The sequence below is a fragment of the Aphidius gifuensis genome, linkage group LG4 (genome assembly GCF_014905175.1).
Source record: "Aphidius gifuensis isolate YNYX2018 linkage group LG4, ASM1490517v1, whole genome shotgun sequence".
NCBI lineage: Eukaryota > Metazoa > Arthropoda > Insecta > Hymenoptera > Braconidae > Aphidius > Aphidius gifuensis.
The window spans coordinates 4,878,520-4,905,140 of record NC_057791.1 but is presented as its reverse complement, the minus strand read 5'-3'; the positions used below and the strand labels follow the sequence as shown (position 1 = coordinate 4,905,140).

Below are 26,621 nucleotides of genomic sequence, written 5' to 3'. Positions count from 1 at the left end.
TTTTTTTAAATTAAATTTGAGCGCAAGTAAATATCTGATACTTTTTTATTTTTTTTCACGTTTTTCTGCTGCTTTTAGCGCTGGTATAAATGATCAATATCTTTTTATTTCGTTTCACTTGTTTATCAAGTATTTAAAAATTTATTAATATGTTGAATCTAATTTCGGTTTTTCAGCGCCTCGCTAACAATAGCTGCTAATGATAATCGTTTGTATTTCGTGTGTCATTTGAAGATTTAGCGCATGTGTAATAACAATACAGTGTTTTATTTTATTTTTTATTTTCGTAAGTATAAATGTGTTTCGTTATTAATATATTCATAATTTTATTTATAATTTTACTGGTTTATTTTGTGAAACACTGCTAAATAATTTAAATTTTGAATATAACATAGGCTTTTTTCATAGGGAATTTTCGATGTGTCAAATGGCAGAAGCGATCCAACAGTGTACATCGCCCTTTATTTTTTTATTTTTTCACCTTTTTTTAAATTAACAAATGATGCAATATTAATGCAATTTAAAAAATTATTAAATTTAACCCAATTCAATTGTTAATTTTCTTCGATATGTCGTCTTTTTAATTCGATTTTAATTACATAGAAATTCACCTTGTTAATCAAAAATTGTCGTCAATAATTTATCACACACACCGACACACCACACAATTACACAAACACAAACCCAACGCGTTTACATAACTCACGTTTGCTGTAAAAAAAAAAAAATTAATCAGACATTTTTATTTTGTGCTGTATTTGCACTGTTTAATTAACTTAAAGTTGTTAAAAATAACAAAGTAAGTTGGTTTATATATTATTTAATTCATATAATATAGTTTTTCTAAAATTATAATTTCATATTGTACAATGAAAACCCTTTATTGTCGTTTTTATTTATGACATGTTGGAAAAATTATTAATTTATATAATTCATTTTCAACAAAATAATAATGACATATAATTTATCATATTTGATATTTTTAATTTAATAGACAGAATGGCTGATGCTCCAATTTCCAAGGAACGTAACATGAAGTTTCCTTATACATTGACAGCAAAGATGGTTAACTTTCCATACAAACATTATTACAAACACGCCTGGTTAACTAGATATTGGATTGCTGGTCTCATTGTCTGTGTTCCAATCTTCTACAAAATTACACAAGCAGGTAAATATATCTTTTATTTTTTCTTGTATTTTATAAATATTCACAAAAAAAAGCTATAATAACATTGAATATTAATTTTTATTAATTTACTTTGCAGTTAATTCACCTGAAAATGTTGAAAAATGGCGTAAAATAAGAGAAGCAGAGTACGCTGGAACACATCATTAATGATGAAAAAAAAAATTATTAAAAATTTGTTGAAATAAAAAAATAATAAATTTCTTGGTAGAAATAATTCAATAATCAACGTCAACAATATGAATTTAAAAATTGTAATTATTCAGTAATAAATTTGATTGAATGATTAACGATAAAATTTAATATTTTATTTATTTATTTGATTTTCTCGCATTTTATTTATTATTATTATTATTATCGAATTGTGATAGTATAAAACTGACATTACAATTTTTTCTTTTTTTTTTTTTGAGAATAACAATAATACACTTGTTTATTTTATTTTATTTTTTTTTTTTGTACTCTAATTTTGTCAGAGGCCCAGCCAAAATAAAAAGAAAATTAATTAACAGTCAAGCTTGTTAAGTACACCAGATTTAATGAAACAAAAAAAACTACAAAATATGAATTAATTGAATTGATTTTTTTTTTTTCTTGTAGGCAGTTTTATTAAAACACAACGACAAAAAAATTATATAAATAAACAAAAAGTTAAATTAACTAAAAACTAGTACTTTAAGCAATGTTTCAATTTGAATTTTTTTTTTTTTTTTTTTGCAAGTCTTTTATGCATTGAAATACAAATTTCATGTTTTTTAAAACTACAAAAATCCAAGTAATAATACTGCATGAATCCTAATTAAAATTAACAAAAAAAAAAGAAAAAGTTTTTCCAAGGGATCCACACTTACAACTGAGTATCTTAACAGTTGACAGAACAAAAAAAAAAAAAAAAAACAACTTAATAAATGATATAATTTGTGGAATGTGAAAAAACATAAAAAATTAAATTAAAAAAAAAAATAAAAAATACATTTTTTTTTCTTTTTTAAATCGTCTTATTGTTTAAATTTTTGTGAAAATATTTTGATGCCATATTTAACTATATATTTTTTTTTTTTTTTTTATCTGTTTCCATTAATTTTAATTTGTTTATCAGTACTATCATGTTTATTATGCTCAGAATCTTCCTTGAATTTTTTAGCTTGTGATCCACCAGATCTACGTGTTGTTGTTACTGCAACTTCATCACCACAATTTATTCCCATGTCTTTTGATTTTTTATCAAAATATTTTGATAATCTTATGCCAGCCCTGTGAACATAACTAATTTTCAGAAAAACATTGTCTATATATCATTTTATCATGTAATTATGACCGTTCGGAGGCCAAAGATTGCGGAATTTTTAATTTAAAAATTCACTCAAGTTATTTTAACAATTACATGCAAATATAATTAATAGGATTAGTGTTTTTTTTTTTTTTCTTTTTTTCCTTTTTCAACAACTCATGCATTTTTAATTAAATATTGAGGGCTTTTTTTTTAAATTTGTTTATTATTAGCACATTGCCTAATATATCAATTTATGTTAGTTATAAAAAATAAAACGATTAAAATAAATCTCTGGCATCCGAACCTAGGATTTTGGATTAAATATTTTAAAAAAATACTCACTTGTAAACAGCACTGTGTTCCTTATTATATGCATGACAATTATCAAATATTAATTGTATATCATTGAAAAATAATTGTGAATTTTTTTCATAATTTCCATTATCAAGTTTTTTTTTAATTGTACCAAAATCCATGGGTTTTTTAATAAAATCATAATAATCTGGTACTTCATCAATTGTAACTGGTGATAAAAATGGCCATGAATCACGATGATGCATAACATCTTTTAAAAGTTCATGTAGTGATTTATCTTGTACAGCTGCAGCACGTTTTGCTGATCTTCTTGTTTGTCTTGTTTCTGTTTCTTCAGAATTACTTGTATCTATTATCAAATATAAATTTAATTAATTAATCAATTTTTTTTTTTTTTTATCATTATGTTGAGGATCATTAGTAATTAGTGTGATGTTGGAAAATTAATATGATACTTATATATTTCTAATTATATTAATTACAAAAAAAAAAAAAAAATCTACTTGCAAAAATTGGTTACGCGCGGTTATTTAATGACATGGATACACGTTAAATGATTTTTTTTTACGTTTTGGTTTGTTTTTTTTTTTATTTAATAAATACAGACCATCCCACCAACTTGATGTATCTGTACTCAGAAGACTCTTGGCGAAGCCATGGATTCGAGTACGTGCTGCTGCAGCACATGACCTTTCTGTCTCTTTTTCACGCTCGCGACCTTTCACTAACAACACAGTATACACAATTCTAAGCCCTTTTTTTTTTTTTTTTTCTTTACACATGCATAATTTTTTGTTTTTACTTGTCTTTTAGATAAATCGAATATATTTAATTAATTTTTATATAAATATGATTAATTAATGTATTTTTTTTTTATACATACCAATTTTTGGAGCACTTTTACGTGAATTTTTGCAATTAAAACATGACCAACGTCCTCGTGGTGCTCTTGATAATGGCTGTGGTTCAATACAATCAAGATGATATAATTTTGGGCATGTATCACATGCAATTAAATTTCCAGTTGAGCCACAACCAGAACATAATTCTTGTTTTTTATTTGTTTTATATAATTCAAGATGTTTTTCATTATTATCATCATCATCATTATTATTATCATCTTCATCTTCATCTTCATCATCAATAAGTCGATTTTTTGTAAATTTAGTAATAACAGTCTCATCATCATCTTCATCTTCAAAATTTTTTCTTGTTTTAGATTTTTTATTTTTAGGTTTTGTTTCCTTGGGTTTACATATACTACAGTACCAATCACCTTCAGGTACTGATGTTAATTTTGGTTTAAGACAATATAAATGTTGTCCTTTATTACAACCATCACAAAGTAACATATTTTCAGCATCACGACATTTACGACAAATACGACAACGTGCATTTAATGCGCTTCTTCCCCAAGCAACACTATTTTCCATTGTACTTAAATGTAAAAATAATTGTGACCAACTTGTTGATGCTAATAATGATTGTTCCCAACGTTCAATTAATTCTTCATTTACATTATGTGGTTGATGATGTTGTTGTTGCTGCTGCTGTTGTTGTTGATGTTGTTGTGATTGTGTTTGTTGTGATTGTGCTTGTGATTGTTGCTGTTGTGATTGTTGTTGTTGTAGTTGTGATTTTTTATCTTTTTCATCATTACCAAGTGGTTTTTTTAAATATTTTGGTTCAATTGCATGTAATAATTGTAGTATAACCTTGGCCATTTGTTTAATACTATTTTGTTGTTTTATATCTGGTTGTATATCATTATCACCTGGTGGTCCAAGATATTTACCAGGATCTCTATATAATTTACCAGAACCACTACCAACTTCTGAATCAGGTGTACCAGGACGACTTCTTGTTTCCATTTTAATTTTATCAACTAATGAATTTGTTGCAACATCTTCATCTGTTGTTGTTGTATATGTTGGATTTGTTATTTCACGTCTCCATAATTCACGATCTTTAACTTTTAATGAACCTAAACAACCAGCTTTTATTTTATCTTCTAAATCAAGAACATAATCACGTAATGTTAATTCCATAACTTCATCAATTTTCATTTCTGGTGGAAAATTTAAATTTGTATTTTCAATTTTTGTTTTTTTATTTTTATTATTATTATTATTATTGTTGTTATTATTAATATAATTTTCTGGTGGATATATATCTGGATTAAGTTTGTATATTGGACAATTTTTAATAATTGATTTAATACTATCAATTTCATTGATTAAATTATTTTTTAATTCACCTTCACGTATACCACGTATATTTAAATTTTGTATTAAATTATCAATGTCATTTTCATTACTAAAAAAACTCCATGTTACACTAGATCTTTTACAATGTACTGGACAATCTTTACTATCAGTACAAGCCATTAAATTACGTCTTATATCATCTTTTTTATTTGTTGATAATTTACCACCACCACCACTTTTATTATTTTTTTTATTTTTATTAAATGTATTTTCTTTATCACTCAATTCATCTTCAAATTTATTTTTAAGATATATATCAGCAGCATCTTTATCTAATAATTCTGGTAAATATGGTGTACCATCTGGTAAACATTTATTTGAATATTGTACTTCATTTTCAACAAATAAACCTGGTATTGATATAAAACGCCAATATCTTCTGTATGCACGATCACTACCTAAATAAACCATCATTTGTTCATCTTTTGTTGCTAAACGTAAATCAATAATTTTATTTTCATAATCATCACGTTTTTTATCTTCTTCACGACTACTACCACGTGTTTTTTTTTGTTGTTTATCATTATTATCATCATTAATTATTAATTTATTATTTGTATTTGTATTTGTATCATCTTTATCTTTATCTTTTTCTTTTTCTTTAAGACGTTCTTTTTCTTTTTCTTCTTTTTCTTTTTTTTGTTCAGCTAATAAATATAATTTTAATTCACGTTTAGCTTGATGAATTTTATCATGACGTTCTTCAATAACATCTCTTATTGATGCAAATGTTAATAATTGATTAATTAAACATGTTGTTATACATAATCTATCATCAATATTAAATTCACAAACACTACGATGACCAAGACAACGTAATATTCTTGATTCATTAATTCTTAAATATAATGCTGGATCATCATGATTTGTATAACCACCACGTTGTGAATAACGCCATTTTGATGCAACATCACCAATACGTCCACCAGATGATAATAAATGTTGACGTAATATTTCACTTAATGTAACATGATCAAGTGTTAATTCAGATAATTGACAACCATGTTGTGTTTGTGACCATGATGATGCTATTGTTGCTAATTTAACAGCTTCAGCCATTGATGATACTTTATGATCCATAAATGTTGCATTAATATCATTTGATGATGAATTTGATTCATGTATTTCATCTTCTTCTTCAGCTTGATATTTAAATATATTTGCTAATAATAATTGTAATAAATCTGACCATGGTCCTGATGCTTCTTTAATTAACATTGATTTTTCAAGTATATCAATTGTAACACCATTTGTAAAATATGATTTAACTTCAAGTTCATCTTCAAAAAATTGTAAAAATTCTAATATCATTATAAAATTACCAAAATTATTATTTGGTATTTTAAAATTAACTGGTATTGCTGTTGGTATTTGACGTAAATCTTCACATTCTAAATCTTCACGTGGTTTATTCCATTCTCTAACATATGCTGCAAGTGCTGCAAGTTTTAATTTTTCTTCTTTTTGTTTTTCACGTATTTGTATACGTTCTTCTTTTTTTTTTTCTTTTTCTTGTAATGCTTTAGCTTTTATTGCTTCTTTAAATTTACCATTTATTCTTGTTCTACGTTTTTTTTTAACAAGTAAACCAGTATCATTTAATTTTCTCAATGGATCAGTCTTAATTAATGGTCTTGAATTTTGTTGTTGTTGTTGTTGTTTTGTAACATCATTAGTTAAAAATCTATCAAGTGTAATTTGTTTTTGTTGTTTAATAACTGGTCTTTTTGGCATTGCAGAAAAATTTGGTATTGGACCAGCAAATATTGTATCAAAACGTATTTTTTGTATACCATATTTACGTTGTATTTCATCTTTAACAATCCATATACATTGATTATTTTGTTCACAAAGCATACGTAAAAAAATTTTACAACGTTCACGTGTAAATAATTGTTTTTTTCTTCTAACTTTTGTTGCATCAATAATATGTAATTGTGTAACATCATCATCACCACAATCAAGTTGTTCAACTTCATAATTAAATAATTTTGCTGGTGGATTATATTGTTTATTATTATCTTGTAAATTTTGTTGTTTTTCATTATTATTATAAGTATTTATTTGTTCTTCAGTTGGTTCAATAACTTGTAATATATGACAATCACACCATGTATCATCTTTAAAACAAGCTTCAACCATTTCACCAACAAAATAACGATCACGTGCAAATTGATAAATATCTTCCATCATATCACTAAATGAACTTCTATTCATTTTACTAGCAAGATATAATATTGGTATTCTCAACTGAAATAGGAAAAAAACAAATTAAAATAATAATTATTAAACATTTTAAATAATTATAATAAAAAGAAAATTATTATTAACCTCCATTGGAAATTCTTTAAGGCTTTCTTTAGCATTTTCTTCACAAACAAATGCTTCCTCATATGTCATATTAGTTTTTCCAGTGATGCTACATGACCAAATGGTGGAATTACACAAAATAATTCGTTCACAAAATTCACTGTAATAATAATTTAATTATATAAAATATATTTTAATAATTTTTTATAATAAATAATAAAATATACAAACTTGTAATCTTTAAAAATTTCATTTGTAACTTCACAATGAAATACTTCATCATCATCTCTATAATCAGAGGATACATGAAGCCTTTGAAATGGCTTCTTCCTTAACCACGGCATTATTATGTTGCGTATGAAGGTTTTAGTTTTTTTTTTTTTTTATTGAATTGACAATATGATTATATATACACCGTTAGAATTACAATTAAATCAATTAAATTGATTTAATTTTTTTTTCAATCGAAATACACTTGTGGATGTCTTTAATAACTGGATAATTTTTTAAATAATAGTAATACTTGTTATTGTATTTATTTCCATTATTAAAATTTATAATTAATTGTAGTTTTTTTTTTTTTTTTTTTCTTTCCAATTCAATAACCAACCGTCTTGACGCTCTCTTACCCGCGGGGGCCTCCTGTACCCAACCAAGACGATGTTAGTTAAAGAAATGTTTTTTTTTTTTTAACCAAAATGTAAATTTGTTTTTTTTTTTTTTTTAACAATTAAAAATAATTAATAATTAATCATTTAATTAAAAAAAAAAACGATTACGATAAATGTTGTATATATTGCTAATAAATATTCACTGTAATTAAATAATAATATTAACTAATTATTTATGGACACATGACAATGCACGAATTTTTTTGTTAAAAATGATGCTCTCTCGCATTTTGTATAAACCACATTTACGATGTGTGTTGCACCAAGTAATTTTACACCTGGCGCCTAATACATACAAACAATTTACGATATTTATTTATATATATATACACACATATATACACACACATATAAATAAAGCTTAATTAAGGGGTAAAAAACTATCCCTTCATAGGGAAAAGGGAATGAAAATTCTAATTTGTTCTGAATTGTTCTGAATTGCGCCACTATTGTCATGGCGATGTTTGTTGTTGTTATTTTTTCTACATGTCCCATAAAAAAATTTAAAAAGATATATTATTTTTTTTGTTTAAATTATAATTAATATTAATTAAAAATAATTAACAATAATTAATTAAATTATGATTTTCATTGGAATGTTTTCACAAGCTCTAGGGATATTTAAAGATTTAATTTTATTTTTAGGAATATTTTTCTTTTATGATTAAGCCCTTTAAAACAGCGCCACATACGGCATTTAAAAAAAGAGACTCATTTGGTTATTTTCATTCGTTCAAGTGGTTATAATTTTCACTCTGTGTTGAATAAAAAAAAAAAATAGAAAAAAAAGAGTAATTTGTTTTTTTTTTTTTTGTTAAGTGATTAATAAATTTATTGGGACAATCATGTCCACAAGAAAAATACGAAGAGGTGAGTGTTTAATGTTATTTTGTTAATTTAATATTTTTATGACTAAATGTCAAATAATGAAAATAAAAAACCGACAAAACGCCAGTAATATACACGCTGACGCATACCTGGTGCACCAGTACGTTACAATTTGGGCGGGCTGATGAATAAACATGGCGTCTATTTTGGCGGTTTTTACATAAAATTCATCACATTGAACTTTAAATTTTATGTATTTGTTATTGTTTTTTTTTTTTTTATTATTATTAATTTAAATTAAGTGAACTATTATTATTAATATTATTTAAATTAATTTAGTATAGGTATAATGATTTTATTTAATATATTTTTTTTTGTTTTTTTTTTTTTTTATGGAAAAATTAATAATAAAAGATGCTGATGAATCCATAATGGAGACGACAATGAGTACAACAAGACATGCTGAAACTCCAAATGTAACATTAAGATCAAAAAGAACACGCCAAACTAAAATTAAAAGTGATTCTGATGATGAGGTTGTTGAACAATCATTTAGTTTAAGTCATTTAACACGTTCAGCTGTTAAAAAAATGATTAAAAATAATAAATCAACAAGAAAAACAAACACAACAACAACAACAACAATTGATGATACTTCAGATTATTTAGATAAGACAACAACAAGTCCAAAAAAACGAACAAAAAAAAGTAAAATAGCTAAAGTATCTAATGTAAATTTATCAACAACAACCAGTGATAATGAGATAAATAATTCATCAGTTTTATCAAATAAAACAAAAAAAGAAAGTCGTGAACGTAAAAAGAAAAAGAAGAGTCAATCAAAAAAAATAAATGATGAATTAATTAATCAAATTGTTAATGATAATGAAACAAGTGAAGACAAAGAAGTTGCAAGTGTTTCTGAAAAAATTGCTAAAAAAAAGTATGCAACAACAACAACAACAACTGGTAAAATGATTGGTTTACGTCGACTTCATAAACGTACAAGAAATTCATTAAGTATGATTGATATAACACCAGAAAGTAGTCCAATAACAGTAACTTTATCACCACATAGAAGTACAAAAACACCAAGAAAATCACCAATTAATATTGGATCACCAAAAACACATTCTTTGTTACCAGAACGTTTATCAAAAACACCACGTAAATTACCAGTAACATTATCATCACCAGTAGCATCTGATGAATCATTATTAAATAAATCAAATGATAAATTATTATCATTAAATACAACAACAAAATTACGAAAAAAATTGAGTCCAAAATCTAAAACACCTAAAATTGTATTACGTAAATCAAAATCTACAAAAGTTAAAAAAATTACACCTAAAAAAAATGTAACACCAAAAAAATTGGTTATTAATAATAAAAATATAACAAGTGATGCAATTTATGATGGTATTAATGATATAAAAACACCACAAGTTTTATTACGTAGAGTATCAGCATCATTATTATCATCAAAAACAAAATCAAAGCCAATTACTGCTGTAAGTCCAATAAAAAAATCATCACCAAGAAAAAGTTCTGGATCAATTCCATTTAATACAACTAATCCTACTGTAGAAATAACAGATGATGAAGTTGTTGAAACACCACCAAAGTCAATTGCAAAAAAGAGATTTAATAAAAGCTCTAAAACATCACCAATTGTTATTAAAAAACCATCACCAAGAAAAAGTTCTGGACCTATTCCAGTAGGTAAAGCTAAGTCTATTGAAGATGTATCATCAAATGATGAAGATGTTGAAACACTACCAGAACCAATTGTGACAAGACTAAGTAGAAGTGCTAAAAATTCACCAATTGCAGTAGAAAAACCAACACCAAGAAAAAGTTCTGGACCAATTCCATTTAATATAACTAATCCTACTGTAGAAATAACAGATGATGAAGTTGAAGATACAATATCAACATTAAGTGTAACAACAAGATCAACTAGAAGCTCTAAAAATTCACCAGCTGCAGTAGAAAAACCAACACCAAGAAAAAATTCCGGACCAATTCCATTTAATATAACTAATCCTTCTTTAGAAATAACAGATGATGAAGTTGTTGAAACACCACCAAAGCCAAGTGTCACAAGATTTAATAAAAGCTCTAAACCATCACCAAGAAAAAGTTCTGGACCAATTCCAATAGGTAAAGCTAAGTCTATTGAAGATGAATCAACAAATGATGAAGATGTTGAAACACTACCAGAGCCAATTGTTACAAGAACAAGTAGAAGCTCTAAAAACTCTCCAATTGCAGTAGAAAAACCAGCACCAAGAAAAAGCTCTGGACCAATTCCATTTAATACAACTAACCCTACTGTAGAAATAACAGATGATGAAGTTGAAGATACAGTATCAACATTAAGTGTAACAACAAGATTAAGCAGAAGCTCTAAAAATTCACCAATTGTAGTAGAAAAATTGACACCAAAAAAAATATCTGGAACAATTTCATTTAATAAAACTGATGATGAAGTTATTGCAACAACACCACTAAAACAAATAACTACAAGAAGTTCAAAAAATTCACCAAATCCAATTCAGAAAATTGAGTCTAATGAAGAAATATCGAATGATACAGTCGGAAAAACACCATTAAAGGCAGTTATCACATCAAGATTTCATCGTAATTCAAAATTGGCACTATTAACAAATGATGATAATAAATTAACATCATCAACACCTCGTGAAAGAAATGGTAAATCACAAAATTTACATTCAACATCAATTTTAAGTGTTGATACATTTTATGGTACATCATCACCAAGAACATTAACTAGATCAAATGCCAATAAAAGTATTGAAATTGAAAATGAATCATTTCCATTAATATCTGATGATGATGATGATAATAATAATACATTTGAAATAAGTGGAATAAATTCAATGAAAGATAATGTTTTATCATCAAGTATAAATAATAAATCAATTGATAAAGATAATAAAGATGATACATATGAGCTTATTCCAAAAGTAAAAGATTCAGAAAGCAATGATACATATGAATTGGAAGAACCTAAAACACCAAGTCTTAAAAAACGTGCAACTAAAAGAAGTATTGATAATAATAATCATGATGATGATAATGATGTAATATCAAAAAAAAGAATATGTAAAGTTAGATTTGAAAGTCCATCAATAAATAAATTAAATAATAGTACAATTAATAAAGTAATTGTTAATAAAAATACAAGAAAAGCAACACCATCATGCAAAAATAATAAAAATAATGAAAATAAAAATGATGATAAAATAAATAGAAGATCAACATCAATGATTAATTTAAGTATTAATAATAAAACACCAAATTCAATTATTAAAAAACGTTCAAATTCTGTTGTAAATGATAATCGTGGTAAATTAAGTGCAGTTAAAGCACAAAATGAATCATCAAATCGTTTAAGTAAACCAAGACAATCGTTAACTTGTGAAAAAAAAAAACCTGATAATATTAATAATAATAATAAAATAACATCATCAGCAAAAAAAATACCAAATTTTGCACAAATACATCAAAAAAAATTTGCACAAATGGAATCACTTGTTGATGCTAAAAAAAGAATTGAAGTACGTCATAATGCATTAATTAATAATAATACTAATAATAATAATGTTAATATATCTAAAAATGGACAAACTGTTGGAATTGTTAAACCAGTTAGAAAAATTATTACAAATGATCCATCAACTATTGTTAATAATAATAATAATGGAGCATATAATAAATTTGGTTTTAAATTACGAAAAACAGATGCTACACAAGCTATTACAAAAGAAGTGACTTCAACAAAAATGTAAGTTTTATCATTATTATATTTTATCTGATAAAAAATTATAAATAATTTCGATTTTTTTTTTTTACAGACAAGCCAAGAAAGAAGATAAACGACAAATTTTAAAAGGTGTTAGATCAAACAGACGATTTGAGCTTATGATGAAATCACGTAATATTAAATAATAAACTAATCATTATAATTAATAATAATAATATTTTTATAAAAATTATAATTATATTGTTTTTGTATAGCTTGGTGTTTTTTTTAAAACAAATTATTTGTTTTTTTTTTTTTTTTTTTATATAAAAATCCGGGTTGCAAAATTGATATACATTTTTTAATATTATAGGTTTATTATTAATTCTGTCTTTTTGATAAATAATTTTAAAAAATTAAGAAATGCGACAAAAATTATTTTATAATTCGCTTATAAATAAAAAATTGTTTTTTTTTTTTTTTTTAATTTATCAAATATTTGGCTGAAAAAAAAAATAATTTTATGGCCAGTGATTTTAGTGTTGCTTATGCTATACCTATATATATTGTATACATAAGTATGTGTATATAATTTTTTTTTTTTTTTTTTTTTTTTCAATAAACTAAAGTTATATCACGATGGTATTGTTTTTTTTTTTTTTTTTTATTATTGTTCAAGGGTTATTATGAAAAAAGTGTATTAATTATTTGTTATATTGAATGACTTAAAAAATAAAATAAAAATTTACTTAAATAAAACAATGTATACTAATTGATATAAAAATTTTGAATTAAAAAGGTTTAAATATTTTAAATGAACAGTTAAAACATGAAAATTCAAGATTATTTTATTATTATATAATTTTGTTTTCTCCATTGAAAATAAATTGTTTTTGATTTTAAACGTTTAAAGGATTGAAAAATCTTTAATGATATTGCTTTTTTTTTTAATTTTTAATTTATATATATTATTGTTTAAATAAAACAAAAAAAAAAAAAAGTTGTTAATGATTAAACATGGTAAAAGGCAGTATTATATGTTGACTGTATAAATCTTTTTTTTTAAGTCACAAGTTTTGACTAGATTTATTTTTAAATTAATTCTAGCACACACTCGACAATATATATATATTTTTTTTATGATTTATTTTAATAATAATATGAAATATAAATAATTAGGTAGTGCAATGAATATTAACAAACATGTGGTCTGATTAAATAACTTATAAATGTTTTTTTTTATTTGATAATTCAGAAACTTATTTTAAAACTAATTTATGAATATTATATTATTAGATAATAATTGGTATACATCGAAATAGTTTGTTGTTGATGATTTTTTTACTTCTTTTAGTCAATTTGACTTTTATTTATTTATATATTCGTTTATTCAATCATATTAATATTACAAGACAATTATTCAAGTATTTATTTATTATTTATTTGACATTGTTATTATTATTATTCATCTTTTTTATTTTGGCAATTAAATTTTTACTTCACAGACAATATCAACATAATCGATTATCGACGCAAAACTTGTATGGGGATGATGTGAATGATTCAGATGGGGATGAAAGAGTCAATCGATTATGTCAACAATATTTGCGTTATAAAAAAATATTCACTAAAATTTTTTATGGGATGTTTTCTTTTTTTTTTTTTTTGACAGTCAATTGGGATACAAATACAATTTTTCAGTAAATTATTTTTTTTTCATATTCAAAACAGTGAATTCTTTTTTTTTTTTTTTTCCTTACTAATATATAATGGTATAGAAGCAAGCTTGTCAAAATGCTCAATGAGCAAAATAAATTATGATAAATATTGCTCGCATTTTTTTTTAAATCGAGATCAATATAGATACCTATTTTAAAAAACATTGTTTAATTGGCGTATGACATTACAGTTATTTTTTTTTTCTTTCGTTTTTACGTTTACATAAATTTACAAAAAAAACAATTAACTTAGAACACAGCTGACGAAAAAAAAAAACACTGAATTATAAATGATACATGGAAAAATCATTATCAGTCACTGATTAATACAAATTAAAAAAATAATTAATTTAATGAATTAACTAGTATTACGAATTATTAGAAAAAAAAAAAAAAAAGCATAATATATATATAGAAAAATAATTATTTATGATTAAATTAATATTATTTTTGTTTATTTTTGATTTAATGGTGAATTTTAAAATCAAAAATTTTATGGACTGAAATTAAGTATCATTTAATAATTTTAAAATACTGTTGTTGTTATTTAAATGATTAGTAGTATTTTTTTTTTTTGTTAATAATTAACCAGCGAACACGATTTGTGCGATGTTTTGTTTGTTTGTTTATTATTATTTTTTTTTTCAGTCTTAAGTAACATGAACGCCGCGTAAATACAGTACAAATATTAGAAAAAATGTTAGTGACAATAATAATGAAGATAATTGTTTGGCACAGAATATTCAAATGAAAATGAAAAAAAAAAAAAAAACAAATTATTGTTTATATTAGCTAAATTAATGAAGAGAAAAAAAAAATGAGTATTTTAAAATAAATTAAAAATACTGGTTGATAATTATTTATGTTCAACCTAAATAAATAAATTGAAAAAAAAAAAAAAAAAATGAGTAGTGAGACTAAGATGATGATGATAATTATGAATTATCATTGACGAATTTATTAGGGATGGATTTTAATTTTATTATTTATCTTTTTACCGTATATTTATTTAAAAGTATTCAATTAGGTAGGGGATGAGGGGTGGGACATGGGATTATGTATGGTATTGTTTTTTTTTTTTTTTTCTTTTTAAATATTTATTTGTGTATGTTTGATGGTAAAATTATTATTGAGATTATTAGGACGTCGCGGCAACAACGGCAACTGGTGGTGCTACTTCAGCTTCACCAGCACCATCAGCAATAATTTCAACGACTTTTTTTACCTTGAATGTTTCGGTATCTGTTGAACTTTCACCATTCTTTGATTTTTCTTCATTAACACCATTTTGATGAGTTTTATCATTTTTATCATCAGTATTACCATTAACACGTTGTTTTTCATCATCATTTTTAGGTTTTTCATCTTCTTCTTTTTTGGCTGATTCAATTTTAGCTGGTTCATCATCAGTTTTTGTTGTTGTTGTTGATGTTGTTTCATTATTTACAGATGCAACTTTAACTTCTGTTTCTTTTTTTTCAATTAGTTCTACTTTTTTTGAATCACCATTTAATTCAGTTTTTTGGCCATTTGTTACTTTTGTTGTTTCTGGTACTTTTGTTTCTGTTACTGTGACTGTTGGTGTTGTTGTGGTGGTGGTGGTGGTGGTGGTAGTTTCATTTTTATCTGTTGATTTTTTAGAATCACCATTTTGTTTAACTTCTTCTGTAATTGGTTTATCAGAAATTTTTTCATCAGTATTTTTAACTTTTTCAACAATGTCATCATCTTTTTTGTCTTTTTTGTCATTTGTTTCTTCTGTTTTTGTTGTTTCAACAGTCTTTACTGTTGTGTCATTATTTGTTTTTTCAACTTCAATTTTTTTAACTTCAATTTCAGTTTTTGTTTTTGTTTCTTCAGCTTCTACAATTATTTTTTCATTTGTCTTTTCAATTTTATCAGACTTATTTTCTTCAGTTGATTTTTGACTTGTTGTTTCACTTTTTTTTTGTACTTGAGTATTTTCATCAATTTTTTTATCATCATCAACAACAACAGTATCTTTTTTTGTTGTTTCTTCAGTTGTAATTTTTTTTGTTGGCGTTGTTGTTGTTGTTGTTGTTTCTTTTTCAATACTTTTAACTTCACTTGTTGAAGCTTTAACAACTGGTTCTTCAATTTTATCATTTTTTTTTTCAATTTTTTCATCAGTTTTAACAACTGATGTGTCATTTTTAACAACTGATGTATCATTTTTTTTAACTTCTTTTTCTTCTTCTTTTTTTGTAACAACATCATCATCAACTTTTGTTATTTCAGTTTCAACTTGCATTGGTTCTTCTTTTGGTTTGTCATCTTCTTTATTTTCATTTTTTTCAACATTTGATGTACTAACATCTTTCATTTCTACATCAGTCGTTGTTGTTGTTGTTTTTGTTTCAACTTTATCTGTTTTTTTAGCTTCATCAGTAACAACTTTAGTATCATTTTTTTCAACTTCTATTGTATCATCAATTTTTACTCTTTTAGCTGATGTTTTAAATGACAAATCATCAAATGATTTAATTGTTGTAAATTTATTTTTTTCTTCACTTGTAAGCTCAGCATTACCTTCACGAATAACAATAATTGATGACATGCCAGCATCAATAGCTGCTTGTGCTTCTTTAGTAACGTCAGTTAAAAATAATACATTTTTTCCTTCAGTATCAATTTTTGTCAATATATTTTTATAACTTGATGTTTGTTGTTTTTCACCAATTTCAGTATCATAATAATCAGTAAAATATTTTAAAAGACTACCATTTTCAGTATTTTCAAATAACAATTTTTGTGCTTCAACACTGCCACTTGAATAAACATAAATTTTACGATTGTCCTTTGTCCATGCTTCAAGTGACTTTGGTACATCTTCATAGACACTGTTTATATAAAAAAAAAAAACAAAAAAAATTACAATAACATATTAATATATAAATTCAACAAGTTAAATGTATTAGTTAAAATTTTTTTTTCAATTAAACTTACTGGCCCTTGACAGCACCAGACTTGTATGCATCACGCCACATGTGACCTTGCAATTGTTTTAAACCACCAGATTTACGATCATTATCCATTTGCCATAAAATATTTTTCATCAATGATTCTTTTTCTTCATCAGTTGTTGAATCAGTTATTGGTACAAAACCTTCAATTTTATCAGCCTCATCTTTAGTTGCCTAAATTAAAAAAACAAAAAAATTAATTAATTACCTATTTAATATATCATTTTTAATAAATATTATTAACAATATATTTACAAAAAAAAATTATTCAGCTATTTAATAAATTTTTTGAATAATTTTCAATCGTTTTTATAATCATCATCAAAAATCATGACCTTGAATTTGAATAATCAAGTTTTTTTTTCAAGATAAATAAATCAAGTTTTTATGAATAAAATTTTATTATTATTTAAATTAATAATAATAGTGCTTGAATAATATTAAGGGGGAATAAATTTTAAATTTTACATTTTTTTGGACAAAGAAATTTTGAAGGCCACAATGTTACTTGGCAACAGCAGTAAACGTTTAAAATTGGGTTTCCATTGTGTTAAAAAAAAAAAAAAAAGGTCCAGGTAAAACTGTCATATATATATAGGTATATACTGCGAAGGCCAGTACCAGGTGTTTCATACTTTCTTCAAACAATTGAAAATATTCTATCTTAAATTAAGAAAAAAAAATTTATCTATTTATTTACCATTTCCTTGAGTTTTTTGACATCTTCCTTGAACTCTGCATTCTCCCAATTTTTCTCAATGTAATCTTTCAAATTGTTACGAACATAAGGAAAAAGTGTGTCCTGTAAAGAAGAAAAAATGCAAAAAAAAAACTTTAATTAATATTGTCTAAAAAAATTATTTTTCATACAAATTATATGAATAAAATAAAAACCGGTGAATTGATTTAAAGGGGTGCGTCCATCATCCCCCTTTTAAAATGTCTTGAAAATTAGGGTTAAAATTTTTCATGTTAATTTCAATAATTTTATGATTGATTTTATTTTTAAATAGCATATTTATTTTCATTTTTGTTTATGTAAATATTTTCAAATTGATTATAAAATAAAAATTTAATGATACATAGAAAAGAAAATCAGTCTTTAAATTAATATTTTCGCAAGCGTCGCAATACGATGTCTACCACCCCAAAAAAAAAAAAAAAAAAAAAAGAATAAAAAAATGTGTAAAATGTAAATCAATTTCATGTGGACATTTAAAAATTAGCAAAAATAAAAAAAGTCAAGGATTAATCATGAAATATTCGTGAGATTAACAAAAGTAAAAAAACAAAAAAAAAAAAAAAAGGGATCCTGGGAATTGCAAGTCTGAACGAGTTTTATGAATCATGGTATAAGGTCGAACTGGTTTCCTGTCGGTGTTCGACCCAGCCCGGCACAACGGTGGGTCAGGGGTGGAGTAGTAACAGAGGGGAGTATGAAAAAGCCGGAAAATATATATATTTCATTGAATTTAAACAAAAAAAGTAATATATGTCATGAAAAACAAAAATAATAATATAAAATAACAAAAAAAAATAAAACATTTCTCGCGAAAAATAATAAATATAAACATTAATAATTGAACAAAAATTAAATTAGAAAAAAAAAAAAATTTTTTATTAAAGTGAACGCTTGGGATTTCAGCGCCGACAGAAAAGCCAGCCATGCTTTTATTTGTTACCTTTACAAAGCTTATGCTTGTCGTTGTTCCTTCAATGTCGACGATTATTATTTTTTCATCACGAGCGTCTTCATAATCTTGACTACGTTTTTCACCAGCCATTTTAATTAATCACTTAAACAAATATTAATTATATAATATCGAAAAGAAAAAAAAAATGAATGACGTTGATATAATTTATCCGTTATTAAGCAAAAAAAATAAAATAAATAATAATATTCAATTTAACTGTCAATGAATTACTTTGTTATATTGACAATAGATTTTTTGTTTGAATAATTATTAATTAATTAATATATATATTTTAATTAAGTAATAATGTTGAAAACTTTTTTGACCGGTGTGTGTCTCGTTGACGCTTATATTTTTTTGTCTGTGCGATTCTCGGGAGTGCTCGGAAGAGACGGGGACTGTCAGAAGCCGGCGCAGCAAACCACGATTATTATTTTCCCACCACCGGCGCCTATACCGGTACATCAATTTCAACCCCGTACTTATTGCCAAAAAAAAAAAAAACAAAATTATTATTATCATTGTAAAATAATAAATAAATTATTTGATTATAGATTATAAACTAAATTTTTATTAATTATAAATAAATATATCAATAATTAGCTGGATTAAATTCAATGCGTTTTTTTTTGTTTTTTTTTTAGCTAAAATTATTAATTTTCGGGTTTTTTTTTTGCTCTATTTGCAAAAGGGGGATGTGAACCAAGGGCCCATTTACTTGATTCGTCCCTTTTTTACCCGTCTACCGAATTTTAAGCATATATACACATTTGCACATGTGTGTATATACTTTTTGCATATATATATATGAAAATGTTAAATTTGCAAGATGGTGTTTGTTATTAACCGGCAATTGAGGGGGGTGAATTTTGGTGAATCTTGTTAAGCCTCCACACCCTTGACTATTTTACTATTTTATATAATTTTTTTTTTTACATATGATTAATAATAAATATGCTACAATAATTATTAAATATAAAATATTCAATTGTCTTTTTTTTTTTTTTGTTTTATAATGGCATTTTTATGTAGGTTTTTTTTTTTTTTTTTTTTCAATTGTCTTTTGTTTTCAATTTTAGTTTTATTTAGTAGATTTCAAAGATATATAATTAATAATTTTTTTTTCTATTTTGGTATTTTAATTTGTTGAGGTATTTATTTAAAAAAAAGTACGTAAATTATAAATTTACACAAGAAAAAGTGCAATTTTAGCATAATTTTTAGTTTTAAAAAATAAATGAGTATTTAAATTATTGACAGTTATGTCCATCTGTTTATCTTAATCTTTCAAAAAATAAAATCACGTGTTAAAAACCGGCATAAGATACACAAACACACACCGACAATGACCTTCACAATGATTGTACCGTTGACTTTTTAAAAAATCATAATACAAGTATATACATAAGTAGAAATATTTTTATTTTTATTAAATATAAATTAAATTTTAAAGAAATTTTTTTTTACAATACATAATATTATCAACATAAAAATTTAAATGTTTTTTTTGTTGTTATTAAGATTTATTTTCATTTTAATCTTAATAATATAATACACATATTTAAATAATTGCATATTGTTCATACAATAATTCACGTACTTTGTAGTATTCTTCACTGAGACATCCATCAACAACATATTTACCAGCTTCAAGCTAAAATATTTAAAAACATAAATATAAATACGTTTAAAATAATAATGAAAATAAAAGAAAAATATTAAACTTACTCTTCTAATGACAATTGTATTGTTACAACACCAAATAATACCATCTTTAACTTCACATTGTATATTATTTTTTGTTAGAATTTGTTTAAAATCACCAATTTTTAATTCATTTATTAATATAGTTGGATGTCCTGGAATTTCATTAATTGGTACTGGTTCAAGTGTTAATATTTTTTCATTATCATCATCTGTATTATTTGTATCAGTAATAATATCTTTATGTCCATGTTCACGTGCTGTTATCATAGCATCAATCCATGCAACTTCTGAATCACCTTTACCTTTTGAAAATTTTAAACCAGAAACAAGTGCATCTGTTAAACGTACTTGATAAATATGTGTTTCAGTTGTAACATCAAGTGTTTCACCTCTTGTTGGTATAAATACTTTTGTTTCACTTGATTGTGTATGTTGTGCAAGTAAATCACAATTTTTTTTTGAACCACGTACAAATACAACTCTTCGTGGTTTTAATTGTTGTAATATTTTTTGTAATGATTCACCATCAGATCTACCCTCAAAATCAATATATGTTATTGATGCTTTAACATTAACAGTACGTGTTATTTTAATACATTTTGTTGGTATATCAGATGATATTTCTGGTTGTATTGTTTGTTCATCAATTTGTATATCTAAATTTTCTTTATTATCATCAATTTCTTGTATTGTATCAGCTATTTTATAATCTTCTGGTCTAATTATTTCACCATATTCATCAATTTTAATTTTTTCTTCAACAAATGGAAACATTGGATGTTGTTTTTTATTTTGTTTAAAAAAACCTGGTTTTGTTTCTTGTTTAACTAATAAATCATGTTTACCACGTCCACCACCAACTTCAATTTCATCTTCTGATTCAGAACTAATATCAGCTGTTTCCATTTTTTCTTGTTTTATTTGTTCTTGTTTAATACGTTCTTTTTTTTGATATTCTTCAAGTTCACTACCATCAAGTTTAACACGTCTTTTAATTTCTAATGTTATATTTCTATTACCACCATTATCAACTAAATCTCTAGCTAATGTACCTGGTGATGTTCTACTTGTTATTATAATACTATGTATTGGATTTGTACACCATTGAAGAAATAAATCACGTGAAAAACCACATTCCATATCTGGTGTACTTGTTAATACAACTTTTGGTGATGTTACTTTATTTAAATCACTCATTTTATGACATAATTGTAAATGTTTAAATTGAAATGGATTATTACGTGCACCCTCAAAACTTCTCATTAATTTATCACTCATCCATTCAATTTGTGATTTTGCAAATTCAACAACATTATAACTAACATTATTTAATAATGCTAATGAATATGCTAATAAACCAGATTCTTTATTACGCCATAATTGATCTAACATATGAGCTAGCTCAAGTACTCTACCAGCAGTATCAACACAAACAAGTACATTACCACCACCACGTAATGTTTGTAATATATTTGTCATTAATTTTTCATCACGTGTTCTTCTTCTTGCTTGTTGATATGTTGCATTAAATGCATCTGTTATTAATAATGATGGTCTTTGCATACGATTATCCATTTCACAACCATTTAAATGACGTTCTTTTTTATGATTAAAATCAACAGCATATATTATATCTTCTTCACCAACTTTAACTATTTTCCACATTGTACCACCAATCATATGACCAGCTGGTAATGGTGTTATTGTAACACCATGTCCTTTACCTTTTAATGATACACTTTGATTATATTTTAATTGTATTATTTTTTCAAATGCAGCATCAACATCATCAAGTGTAAATAAATCAAAATCTTCCATATTATGTCTTGATAAATACATGTCATATTCAAACATTTGTCCCATTTTATATACTGGTATTGTTGCATATATTGGACATGATAAACCACATTTACCAACTAAATATGGCAATGCACCTAAATGCAATGGATCTGGATATGACAATAGTACTGCATCAATTTGATGTACATGTCTTTAATTAAAAAAAAGTTATAAAGTTAGTTTATTATTTAAATTTTATTTAACAATTGATATATATTATTACCTTTTTAATTCTTTTATAAAATCTTGATTAAAATTTTCATCCCATCCACAATCAAGAAGTATTCGTAGTTCATCAATTTGTAGAATATAACAAGGTGGAGATTCATCTAATGCTCCAGATATAGCATGTAATTTTATAATTGAAGTCATTGTGATTTATTTACAATTATGAACTCTTTAATAGAATATATTAATTGTTGTTTTTTTTTTTTAAACCATTCAACTTTAACCTCCAAAAAAAAATATAGATATTTAAAAAATACAAGTTTTACCTATTTTATTTTTTTTTGATTAAAATAATGTTTTTTTTTTTAATATGTATTTTAATATTTTATTTATAATTTAATATACAAAAATGTATTTTTTAAAAAAAATAGAGTATTTGACATAAACATTGATAAACATTAACCGGGTAAAAATCCAGATGTGATTATGTGAAAAAAAAATTATTAAATACAAATATCAACAAATTAAAATTGTCTAGGTTCACGGTTTTTTTTCTGCATAGACAGAGCGTAGATGAAAAAAAAAAAAATTATCAAGTATCCCTATATATTATTTCCAAAGTTAATTAAAACAAACAAAAAATTGTGTTTTTATTTTTAATTTGCAACTTTTTTTTGTATGTTTTTTGATATTATTTTAAAAAACAAAACTACCATGATAAAAAATTAAAAAATTACTAAATTTTCCGCCATTTTACGGAGAGAGAGAATTTATCAGAGAGAGAGAGAGAGAGTCTCATTTTCTTTCTCTCTTTCTCATAAACGACTTTATTAAAAAATAAAGAGAGAAAACAACAACTAATGCGAAACAACAAATCAGCTGATAAGTGACAACAGCCACATTATAAATACATATATTCATTGTTCAAAAATAAATATATAATTTTGGTTATGGCTGGTTATGGCGACAAGCAGTTCTGATGGTTCTAGTACAGCTCCAGCTGATTTTCAACTATCATCGGAACTTGAAGAAGTATCCGATCGTTTAAATAATAATTTATTAAAGTGTCCATTGTGTTGTAACAATCGACGTACATTTTATTGTAAACAGTGTATTCAAAATGGTGATTTTGTACAATCAACCTCTGTTTACTCTGAACGGTATTATTTCACAATATTTATTTATCATAATATTCATATTTAATAGCTATTATTTAATTAATTCATATTTTTTTTTTTTATGCATCAAGGTTTGCGGATAAACAGTTACGGTTGTTACGGTTGAAAGCAACAAGAGCCCAACTTGAAGAAAAATTGACAAAAACATTTGAAAAATATAAACAAAAAGATAAATATGTAAGTTTATATTTATATAGGTATATATTATAATTAATATTGCTAATATTTTATTTTATATTTTTAATCAACAAAATAGACATGTGATATTAATATGGGAAAAGAAAGAATAAGATTACTTTATATACTGGTTAATGAGACAAAACAAAGTATTAATCGAGGTAACTATTTTATTAATTTATTGAAAAAAAAAATAATTAGTAAAAAATTGTTTTATAAAACTTATATTATTTATTATAGGTAATCAATGTTTAAATTATTTGAAGGATAGTAATTCACAATTGGCATTAAGACTTCCTCGTCATGAAGAAAGAGTTGAAAAATTACATAAATATGTAATTGGATTAAAAATAAAACAAGAAAAACAAAGAGAATTTGTTGAGAAAAAAAAACAACATTTAAAAAAAATTATAAGAACAGCAGCTAAACAAATGATTCAATATATTTTTCCACTTTGTCAAGTTGAATCAAGTAGAAGGTATTAAATAAAACAAAAAAAAATAAATAAAAAAAACAATTTATATATATATATATTAATAGATATATAACAGTCTAAATAAATAAAAAAAAATCATCTATTCTGACTGATGAATGTTTTGATTAGTTTGTGTAACAGCGAGGAGGGAAATACAGATGTTGTAACATGCGCATTGGCTGATGCATCAGGGACATCTTATGTTCGAGGACGATGGATAAGTGATTCTGAAAATAGTCTTGAATCACATCATAGAATTGTTGCTCCAACATTACCTGGTTCTGGTGACTACAGTGCATATTCACTTTGGGGTAAATTATTTTTAAAAAAAAATTATAATTTAACTAGATTATTATTTATTTATTTAAAAATATCTATTTTCAGTTGCTGCAAATAGAGATGGTGTGCCAGGAACAAATAAAGAAAATTCAATGCACAATCCAGCTTATAATATAAGTGCTGCTTTAACATATACAACTCAACTTGTTAATGTTATTGCATATTATGTTAATGTTAAATTACCATACAAATTATCATATGGGTAATTTAATTATTTATTTATAATTTAATATTTTTTTAATAACATTATTTTAATTAATTTATATGTATTACAGAGAATTTTGTGGTAATGAAATGTCTGATCAAAAATTTGCAAGAAAAGTTGCAAGACTTAATAGTAATGTATTACATTTGTGTTTTACTCAAAATACAGATATTCATGTATTACATCCAATGCATACATTACAAAATTTAATGCACTTGCTCAATACTGAAATAAGTGATTTTGGTAGAATTGGACCAATGGAAATTGATTCAAATATTATTGAAAAATTACATAATAAATTAAATAGTGATCTTGAAAATAGTGATGATTCAGCATCTGATGAAGAAGAAGATGCTTTTAATTGGGAATGGGAAGCTGTACCAAATGTATCATGTCCTGAAATGATTGTACCACATCCTGGTTCAATAATAAGTCAACATTCATCTAGCATTAATGTTAATCAAAGTGTTGCTGGTGGTCTTGTAACTAGTATTGCATCAATGTGGCGTGGATGGACAACCAACAGATGAATTTTTATTTTTACAATAAATATTTTAAATTTATCATTATCATTATCATCATTAAAAAAAAAAAACAACAACAAGAAAAAGAAACATAATTAATTGTTAATGTTTTGAATACTTTTTTTTTTTTTTTTGTCACGTGTGCACGATAATCACTTAATTTTTATGGAGTAAAATATATTTGTTTATCGTGCAGTTGTAATAAAAAATATAGAATTTATTACAAGTGCATAAATAAAAGCTAGACAATTACATGAGTCATTATCATTGTCACTTTTCTCTCACACTCGTGTAATTGTCTCTTCTTTTGTAGAAAAATAATGATTTTATGCACTTGTAATATATTATAATAGAATTAAATTTAAAATAAATGCCATAATTGTTTTTCAAATATAGTTTCTTCTTTTTTTTTTTTTTATTATTAGTTTTTTAAAATATATAAAACATAAATTAATTCAAATTTATTTCGATATATATTTTTTCAATTTTTTTATTTACAATAAAATATATAAATTGATAACTTAATTTGACATCAATGTATATTTAATAATTATTTATATTTTTTAAATTTATCATATAGTTTAGAAATAATTAGATAATTATTAGTTAATTAGTTAATTTATAATTTAATATCGAGTTTTATTCGATTAAATTAAAAAATTTTTACAACAATTAATTGTAAATAATGTTCAAGTATGTTTATGTGATTTTTAATCATTTATTAAACCTTATTTTGTTTTTTATACAATTAGTTTTTTGTTTTAGATTGGAATGATGATATACAATTTTTAAAAAACTTCTAAATTGTCTGGTGATTGAGTATCATTCTCCAATAAATTTGCAGATAAATTTTATTAACTAATATTCATTCTTTTAATTAAAATTGCAAATTTTTATATTAACAAAAAAGAGGTTTTATTTTAAAAGTTACTAATTGTTTTTTTTTTTTATATAGAAAAATGATACTGGTCATAAATGATTCCATTAA

At 24.4% G+C, this 26,621-nt stretch overlaps 6 protein-coding genes across 8 annotated transcripts; 3 read left to right on the top strand and 3 right to left on the bottom strand.

Moving 5' to 3' along the window:
• Nucleotides 1–652: 652 nt before the first annotated feature.
• Nucleotides 653–1,370, top strand: LOC122854747. The gene is made up of 3 exons (XM_044155687.1): nt 653–799; nt 995–1,171; nt 1,269–1,370. The coding sequence occupies exons 2-3, from the start codon at nt 1,000–1,002 to the stop codon at nt 1,337–1,339; spliced, it is 243 nt and encodes an 80-aa protein (XP_044011622.1). The 5' UTR covers nt 653–799; nt 995–999; the 3' UTR covers nt 1,340–1,370.
• Nucleotides 1,371–1,669: 299 nt separating this feature from the next.
• On the bottom strand, nt 1,670–8,484 carry LOC122854746 (bromodomain adjacent to zinc finger domain protein 1A). 3 transcript variants are annotated; one of them, XM_044155684.1, is made up of 6 exons: nt 7,586–8,483; nt 7,376–7,514; nt 3,661–7,294; nt 3,385–3,501; nt 2,805–3,126; nt 1,670–2,455 (listed from the first exon to the last, which is right to left on the bottom strand). In XM_044155684.1, the coding sequence occupies exons 1-6, from the start codon at nt 7,696–7,698 to the stop codon at nt 2,254–2,256; spliced, it is 4,527 nt and encodes a 1,508-aa protein (XP_044011619.1). In that variant the 5' UTR covers nt 7,699–8,483; the 3' UTR covers nt 1,670–2,253. The 3 variants fall into 3 exon arrangements, with proteins under 3 accessions (XP_044011619.1, XP_044011621.1, XP_044011620.1); XM_044155685.1 differs by having other exon boundaries at nt 2,195–2,443; nt 7,586–8,484; XM_044155686.1 differs by lacking the exon at nt 3,385–3,501.
• A 1,163-nt stretch (nt 8,485–9,647) lies between these two features.
• On the top strand, nt 9,648–12,899 carry LOC122854745 (putative uncharacterized protein DDB_G0277255). The gene is made up of 2 exons (XM_044155682.1): nt 9,648–12,667; nt 12,738–12,899. The coding sequence occupies exons 1-2, from the start codon at nt 9,828–9,830 to the stop codon at nt 12,829–12,831; spliced, it is 2,934 nt and encodes a 977-aa protein (XP_044011617.1). The 5' UTR covers nt 9,648–9,827; the 3' UTR covers nt 12,832–12,899.
• Nucleotides 12,900–15,412: 2,513 nt separating this feature from the next.
• LOC122854684 (enolase-phosphatase E1-like) lies at nt 15,413–19,427 on the bottom strand. The gene is made up of 4 exons (XM_044155589.1): nt 19,010–19,427; nt 18,028–18,129; nt 17,311–17,501; nt 15,413–17,204 (listed from the first exon to the last, which is right to left on the bottom strand). The coding sequence occupies exons 1-4, from the start codon at nt 19,109–19,111 to the stop codon at nt 15,482–15,484; spliced, it is 2,118 nt and encodes a 705-aa protein (XP_044011524.1). The 5' UTR covers nt 19,112–19,427; the 3' UTR covers nt 15,413–15,481.
• Nucleotides 19,428–20,422: 995 nt separating this feature from the next.
• Nucleotides 20,423–23,542, bottom strand: LOC122854680 (probable cleavage and polyadenylation specificity factor subunit 2). Its single transcript, XM_044155585.1, has 3 exons — nt 22,791–23,542; nt 20,750–22,718; nt 20,423–20,675 (listed from the first exon to the last, which is right to left on the bottom strand). The coding sequence occupies exons 1-3, from the start codon at nt 22,937–22,939 to the stop codon at nt 20,583–20,585; spliced, it is 2,211 nt and encodes a 736-aa protein (XP_044011520.1). The 5' UTR covers nt 22,940–23,542; the 3' UTR covers nt 20,423–20,582.
• Nucleotides 23,543–23,695: 153 nt separating this feature from the next.
• On the top strand, nt 23,696–26,381 carry LOC122854704 (beclin 1-associated autophagy-related key regulator). Its single transcript, XM_044155635.1, has 7 exons — nt 23,696–23,895; nt 23,985–24,090; nt 24,170–24,251; nt 24,331–24,568; nt 24,695–24,876; nt 24,950–25,106; nt 25,180–26,381. Exons 1-7 carry the CDS (start codon nt 23,696–23,698, stop codon nt 25,637–25,639), a joined length of 1,425 nt encoding a protein of 474 aa, XP_044011570.1. The 3' UTR covers nt 25,640–26,381.
• Nucleotides 26,382–26,621: the final 240 nt, after the last annotated feature.